The sequence below is a fragment of the Mytilus edulis genome, chromosome 1 (genome assembly GCF_963676685.1).
Source record: "Mytilus edulis chromosome 1, xbMytEdul2.2, whole genome shotgun sequence".
In the NCBI taxonomy this organism is placed as follows: domain Eukaryota; kingdom Metazoa; phylum Mollusca; class Bivalvia; order Mytilida; family Mytilidae; genus Mytilus; species Mytilus edulis.
Window position 1 is genome coordinate 51443703 of NC_092344.1, and position 8406 is coordinate 51452108.

The following is an 8406-nucleotide window of genomic DNA, read 5'->3' on the forward strand; positions in this document are numbered from 1 at the left end:
GATAAGTGTTTGGCATGACTACAAATTTTCACGCTTCATCAGATCTAGCCGTGTTAAATTCAGTATAATTGTCAACCACCTACATGTGTGCTTTACATATGAATAAAAACGAATATATGGTAAAGTGTATTGATATCTTCAAATTAATTGTTTTCAAATGATAAAATATACAGCAACGATAAAATAGATTGAACCTTTACTTAGTGAAATAATTGGAGAAAAAATACGTATCTTTGAATATAAACACAATCGTTGTTACAAACATATACATACAATCTTTCGATTTTTTATGAATTTTCAATAGATCTTTCCTCTTTCTGTCCTTCTGAGGCACATATGAGCTACTGTTATACCTGTGTTTGTATGGAAACACTTGGACCACAGAAGTTCACCGGGATACTAATGGGATGATATGCTGATGATCCTTTAGTATCGTCTTTAAACACACTTTTGAAATATGTAGGAGGTATTGATACGGGAACATAATGTGTTCCAAGAGGGTGAAGCACAAAGGCGGGTAAAGGCACCTGTTTTGAATCAAAACGACCATCCTTCCCAAAGTCATTCTGATCATGTGGATTTTTATTTTCCTTGCAATTACTATTTGTAGAGCTATTTTCTGATCCTAAGTATTGACTGTATTCAGTGCTGGGGCTTGAAGTACTGTAGCTTACTATTTTTCGCTTTCCTTGTTCATTTTCATTCTCCATTGAATCTGAAGATCTTTCACTTTTGTGATCCCAAGAACTTCTTTCTTCAGAAAACCTTTTTGTTATATTGTGCTTAAATTTGTACGTATGTGACTTGTGGTAATCAATCTTACTGTCATTAGTTCCCTCAGATGAATTTTCCTCACTGGAGTATAAACTGCCTCTAGAGCCGTTACGTTCATCTCTATCTGCTGTATCTCCCTGAACTGACTGTAGTGTAATGCACGATACACTTCCTTCTGACAATGACTGGCTTCTGATGCTGCTGTATCCTGATGTTCGGCTTGATGTTTGTTCTGTTCGCTTTAGCAGGGTACAAAGATGTTCATCTTGTTTTATCATTGCAATGTTGTTTTCTGAAACTCCCATGCCTTGTAGCATTTGACCATTGCTCTGTGAGCTAAAATTTGAAACTGGTGCTTCTGACGTCAAAGAATCATTAGGCTTTACATCTTGGATCTCAGGTGCAGTTTTTACTAAAATAGAAAAATGAAATGTCTGCACCACCAGTAAGTGAAAAAAGAGGAGAGAGAAAACCTTAATACATTATTATCTAAGACAGAAGGTCATCTTGACATAGCTAGTTTATTACTCATAAGATGTTTTAAATTCATTTTTATACGCCCGTCTTTTAGACGGGACGTATTATGGTATACCGTTGTCCGTCCGTCCGTCTGTCAGTCCGTCCGTCTGTCCGTCCGTCGGTCTGTCCGTCCGTCGGTCTGTCCATTCGTCCGTCGTCCACACTTCGGACAATAACTCAAAAACATTTTCACCAATTTCCATTAAACTTAAGTGAATTGTTTATATCTATTGACGTAAGCTCCCTTTCGTTTTTTTTTAATTTCAGATTTTAAGTTTTGGATTTATGGTGCTTTATTCATAAAAAGGGGGGGATTTTCAACACTTCGGACACTAACCCAAAAAGGCTTTCACCAATGTCCATGAAACTTTGTTGAATTGTTTATATCTATTGATGTAAGCTCCCTTTCAATTTTTATAAATTTCAGATCTTAAGTTTTGGATTTATGGGGCTTTATTCATAAAAAAAGGGGGATTTTCAACACTTCGGACAATAACTTAAAAAGGCTTTCACCAATGTCCATGAAACTTTGGTGAATTGTTTATATCTATTGATGTAAGCTCCCTTTCAATTTTTATAAATTTCAGATTTTACATTTCCGTGTTATGAATTTTTATGCTAAAAAAAGGGGGAATTTGCCAATTTTGGGACAATAAATAACACTTTCACAAAATTTTATGCAACTTTGATAAATTGTTTATATCTATGAATTTTTATATTTAAAAAAGGGGGATTTTATGAAACTTTTGTGAATATATTAATGTAACATCCCTTTTGATTTGTATATATATTTCTAGTTGATCATATAAATTCATTTATAGCATAAAAGACAAATTAAAAGAGCAACGGGCGTATCATGCGCTAAAGCGCAGCCCTTTATTATTCATAATTAGCAACACTTTTAAAATAAGTATTAAAAATTATCAAATAACTAGAAATTTGTTGATCAACTTTATACACAAAAAAAATTTACTATTGCACCAGGAGCACATGATTATATCGTAGTTTGTGTTCAAGATATGCAATCAAATATTTAAATCAGTATTTAGAATGTGCTTACTAAGTAATAAAATATACTTCATAGATTTTATATTAATATAAAAAAACATGTTCACATTCCAAAGCAAATTGGACATGTTGGATACACAACAATCAGACTCACCAAAATCTCCTAGAAAAATTAATTATTAAGCAATGAACACTGATTACACAAGTATAATATTTCAAACCTTTTCGTAGTAGTTAAGGGTGCGCTTAAACTCTCTAACAGACAATGCAATGACTGTTTACATAACCAGCAACCTTAACACATGTTAGTGCTATTTATGTAACATCCAAGACAAAAACATTGATATAACAATGTAAAACATTCATCATGCAGAACATTAGTGAAAAACTAGTACTGGAACAATGCCTGTCAACTCTTCAACCTATCTTAAACATAACCGAAGATTATTTTGAAAATTGCATTATCAGGTTTAAAATGGCTCATCTCTCTTCGTACACATCTGTTAAGATATTCAAATGAGCTATCGAACAACTGGTCATGGAATTTTCTTAATGACTTTCAATTATGCCTAAGACTCACGAAGAAGTCGCAATTGATATGGAACTGAAAGTATTAGTTTTTACACCCAGCGACATGTACACTGTTTTACAGACTATTGTTCAGACAATCACACATGGGGAAAATATTTTTAACAAAAGTCTATTAAACATAAACTTTGAACTAAAACTAAAATAAACAACCAAAATAACTACACAGACAAAGAAGACTACTAGTATTACAAATGTATTAGTTTAAGTTAAATACATGTCATTTCAGCAATTTAGAACAAAAGAAACTATGAAGTACATTACCATAAAAGAAATATGAGATTATCAGTAGAGTGCATATGCATTAATGCAATTGTGTTTTCTTATTACTTTTTGCTGTAAGCACAGAGCTATGATTTTGAGTCGTAGAAAATAGATTCGTCATTTTAAAAGAGAAAAATGCATCCTGAAAACAGTTTTATAAGAAGAGATTTGCAAAATGTAAAAAAAGATGTGTATTGTTAAAAATAAAAATTGCCCTTTGAGTCGAATATCGCAACTTTTAACATATTTATATGAGCGGCCTTTTTTTTTTATAAAACAAGAATGTTATCCATAGGCTGCTAAGCCCCATTGATTGCCACTATCACATTTTTTTTTATCGCAACACTGCAAAAAAGGTTAAATGGGAGTATAACTAGATTTATTTCATCTGACTGGGCGGGGTTTAAAAAGTTCGCTTATCTAATACCAGTCCATCTATAATCAGGAGTTTTGGGATAAACTCATCAATGAAGTGTCCATTTATTCGTCCCATATGGATGGAATGGAAATTCCTGTTTAGTTCCCACACATGACAAGTATGTTCGACTCCGATCTTGATTTACTAGGATTGTCAGTTTTCTTGTCCGCGGTCGGGGGTGTTCTCCTATCACTCCCACTTCCACTTCCTGACAGCCAAGATATGAACAAGAGTGTTTAAAGTGGCGTGAATCACCAACAATCATTCAATCATATTCTGGTTTGTTTGAACTAAATGCTTTTGGGGCAAGCTATGAATATTTATGATCATTAAATATCAACCGCAGATTTTTACGCAGATTTTTTTCATATGTTCAGCTGTTTTATGAACATTTATTTATTATTCTTTTTGTAAATGCATTATATCTTTTTTAATTCCATAGTTTATTGCATGTATAAATAAGTATCAATAGATAAAAAAAAACGCCAAAGTAGTTTTGTTTAATTTCGTATCCATTGATAAGTTTCAAATTGATGTGTAAAATATAATTTTCAGTAGTGTCTTTGATTATCAAAAGCGTTTAGGTTATTTTGATAAGAAGATAGAGAAGTACCGGATTGCTTTTATTTCTTGTTTTCTTTAACTTCGTTTAAACCATGTAATTTTAGAACTGTTTGCTGTAAGTTCTCTTTGTTTATGATCAGATGATATTTGATCTTTGATTGTATGAACAACGTAATGAGGTTGGTAACAGTCGAATTACTTTTGACTTAATCTTTGACCTCATACTTTGTCATGGAAGCTGCAGTGTCCTTCTTCGAACGCATGGCATTTAAAAAGAGTTGTTTTTAATTTTGAGAAATAATACCGTTCTCATTAACCCTTTAGGAAAGATGAGCTTAACATCAACATCATGTCACAAAACTAATAAGAATGGTTAATACCTGTTGATAATCTAAGATGTTTCTTACTGCTATGATCTAAAAAAGTTGTAATTCTCTGAAAAAAGCCATCTTTAAGATCCATCCCTTCAGTGTCAATTAAATGTCGCAGTATTTCATCCTGACATTCTTTATATCCCATGTAAAAGTTTTCTTGACAGCATGGGTTTGTTCCACCACAATCCGACGATAACTCTTTCTCCATCATTTCTAAAATTATTCAAATGCAAATTGTGTCCATTGATAGCTCTATATGTTGTATTTATGATGTTTGAGAAGAACAATATAGCAAGGAAAGGATACAACTGAATTTGGTTGCTTTGATTCATTTATATATAGGTATTATCAATCTATTAAACATTGTCAATATATCTTTCCTCTTTCTGTCCTTCTGAAGCACGGATATTGATAAATTGATATATTTCGTAAAATTGAGAATGGAAATGGGGAATGTGTCAAAGAGACAACAACCCGACCATAGAGCAGAAAACAGCCGAAGGCAACCAATGGGTCTTCAACGCAGCGAGAAATGCACTCACCCGTAGGAGTCCTTCAGCTGGCCCACAAAGAAATGCTTTATTTGGCCCTTTTAAACTTTTTTGAATTCGAGCGTCACTGATGAGTCTTTTGTAGACGAAACGCGCGTCTGGCGTATATACAAAATTTAGTCCTTGTATCTATGATGAGTTTATATAAGAACACTGGTTCGATCATCGTACCAAACTCTGAATTATACACAAGAAAATAAAATTTAATCATACAAGACTAAAAAGGCCAGAGGCTCCTGACTTGGGATAAACGTAAAAATGCGGCGGCGTTTAACATGTTTTTGATATCTCAACGCACAGTAACACTCAGTAACTTATTTACAGAATCCAAAGACGATAACTAGTAAATCATAATTATATCTATCCATGATTGTCTGTAAGCAATGCTTAAACTGATGTTTGAAACAGAGAACATATATTTGCATGTGACAATTACTGAATAGCAATGGCATATTTTGAATACTTATTCGTAAAGTCTAGTGAAAAACAATCTTTAAATCATAATGCTAAAATTACTCTTATATGAAAGTATATGGAAGTATGGATTTTGGGAAGGAGCCTAATGTCCCACTTCGTCGATCGAAGCCTTTTTTCGCCAAAATATCACATCTCTAATGTTGAACTGAAACTATTAGATACACTAACTGTTAATATATTTCATACCTCTAAAATTATGCAAGTTCAACAAGTTTCGTATAAGCTTGGATGCAATTTCTATAATTTCCGTCTTCTCAATACGACCTTGGCCCTGAAATATTTTATGGAATTTAATTTTAGATTGACATATGCAGATTTATAAATTATTCGTGTATCTGTTTATATTTTCTTGTTTCTGAGGATTGAAGAATAATTCTTTTTCGTTGTTATTTCATATCTTGGTTTTGAACAATTCTAAAGAAACGGCAATATTAAAATAGTATTTGAATGTACAATTAAAAAAATCTACTGACTCAAAATTTCCCACAAAAAAATGTTTAATAAAGAAAGTTAAAGCGAGAATATCTATTGACAAAATTACCCTAAACAAACTCATGTCAGCATTCATTTTGAAAGCTGAAATAAGTAAGAATGAAATAAATAAGTATTCTACCTGTTTCAAATAACTTGGTGGGATAAGCCGGCTGAGTTCTGCCAAGCAGTTGTTCATGCGATCTCGTCGCCTCTTCTCTATGATTCTGTGTGACATTGGATCCTAAAATAACCAATGATAATGTCAGTTTTAAAAAATGTATCAAAACCAAATACCATAGTTCCCTTCAATAAAATATTTGGTAAGGCAGTCGATCCTCTAAGTCCGTTGACAATGATTGGGTCTTCATCGGGCATGTATGTTCTAACTGAAAATTCGATTTTTTTCAAAGAGAGTTTCAGCCTTATTTTTAGTACAATAAGATTACAGCCAAACTAAATAATTAAAATGCATCATTGTCATCATTATAAGGCAAAACAAAAACCCTCAGGTATAGGCATGTCATTGGTAGCATAAACAAGTTGTAGTAATTAAATGTACGATTCCAAATTAGATGAGTGTTACATATGTTTCTACAGTAACCTTCATCAAGTATTCTAGAACCTAAAGATCAATTATTTTTACTATCCCGTCATGTATTTTTTTCGTCAATGAAAATCAGTTCTGTTCCGTTGCATAACATTTTGTCAATTGCATGAAAGAATTTTATGTCATGACTTAATTCGCCATTTTCCTTCTTTTTCAAAATATATCGAAGGTCGTCTCCAAAGAATTATCTAAATGGTGACACTCTAATAAGTTTGATTTGGATTTTCAAGCTTACCATTGTAGTCCTGTCATGTAATGCTGTCATTCTAATGGAATATTTAACATTGCCATATCAGCGGGATGTTTGGCATGCCACAAAATCAGGTTCAACCCACAACTATTTTTTTTTTAATGTCCGGTACCAAGTCAGGAAAATGGTCATTGTTATATTATTGTTCGTTTCTGTGTGTGTTAAATTTAAATGTTGTGTTTCTGTTGTGTAGTAGTTTGATATTTGATGCCTTTTCCCTCAGTTTAAGTTAGAACCCGGATTTGTTTGTTTTTTCTCAATCGATTTATGAATTTCGAACAGCAGTATACTACTGTTGTCTTTATTTACCAGTCATTTTTATCACAGACATTACAGTATGAAAATCTTACCCTTGGCATTTTTGTCTTTTTAACCGACTGGATCTCACGTTCATCTGGTGATATTGCAAAGTTCAAAAGCCTGTAAAACATATCAAAACTGAAATAAACTGATGATCACAATTTCATAATATATAATATACTTTCTCTTTATAAAATCCATTAATTAACGAAATTAGTAAGAACTCTTCAAATGAAACTTGAGACATGGTATTCAAATAGCATGTCTCCCGTGATAATCAACGTGCAACTAAGCTCCATTTAGTGGCCAACTTCCTGAATTCAAAACTTATGCAACTCAAATAAGCATCGTCGTTTTGATATATTTCAAACACTGACAAAGAATAAAGAACACATGCATGCTTGCTTAAGATTAAAAATACTTTCAAAAACTTATCGGTAGTTAAAACGTTTCTCACGAAAATGTTTTTCTGGCTATAGTACTTGTGTAAGGAACATCTTATTTTTTTCCTGTGGATTGGGTTTCTTAGTGTCCAGTTTTTTTTTGTGCATTTTTTTTTACTTTGTCAGTATATCCAATTGAGCAACTCTGATTTCAAAAATTATGTGTTGAGACACGTGCTAATTTTCAACTTCAAATTTCAAACATATAAATCTAATCTTATATAACTTATGAAATAAAACATGTTTTTAAGTTTGTAAGAGTTCTTTCAGTAAAGTGAAAAAAAATCCACGCTAATATTTCATTCATGATAGCATGCTTTGTTATGACTTATAGGAATTGCCAGAGAGAGAAAAAAAAACAATAAAATGTTCTTACCTTTCTGCAAGCTCGAGCTTAATTCTCTTTGATGAATGTTTATCTATGAGAGAATCATACATTGAAAATTCACTTGTATCCATTTTGTTAATATTTTATATAATGACATACAACGACCTCAGTTCTAACTTTTGTAAATAAAGACCACAGCACATCCCACGTGTCATATAATCTATGCATATGACATTAAGCTATTCTGAAAAAGTCACGTTGCCATTTATCAAGATCCTCCGTCAAGCAAGTCTACCTAGTGGTCGAGTATACAAAGAAATATAATTTTGAAAACATAACAGTATTTTGTGTAAAAACAAATTAGCTGTGAACAGTAAAGATAGGATATAAATAGTGAATGTTGGAACATATGCACCGAAGATAAATATTTTTTTTATTTTTAAAAAAAAGCTCAGATGTCAAAGCAT

At 32.3% G+C, this 8406-nt stretch overlaps 1 protein-coding gene and 1 long non-coding RNA gene across 2 annotated transcripts; both read right to left on the reverse strand.

The window, feature by feature from the left end:
* Positions 1-205: 205 nt before the first annotated feature.
* LOC139513670 (dentin sialophosphoprotein-like) lies at positions 206-4713 on the reverse strand. The gene is made up of 2 exons (XM_071302368.1): positions 4516-4713; positions 206-1186 (listed from the first exon to the last, which is right to left on the reverse strand). Exons 1-2 carry the CDS (start codon positions 4652-4654, stop codon positions 348-350), a joined length of 978 nt encoding a protein of 325 aa, XP_071158469.1. The 5' UTR covers positions 4655-4713; the 3' UTR covers positions 206-347.
* Positions 4714-5717: 1004 nt separating this feature from the next.
* Positions 5718-7343, reverse strand: LOC139513677 (uncharacterized). Its single transcript, XR_011662497.1, has 3 exons — positions 7219-7343; positions 6151-6252; positions 5718-5808 (listed from the first exon to the last, which is right to left on the reverse strand). It is a non-coding gene; the product is annotated as an uncharacterized lncRNA (long non-coding RNA).
* Between the last annotated feature and the right edge of the window lie 1063 nt (positions 7344-8406).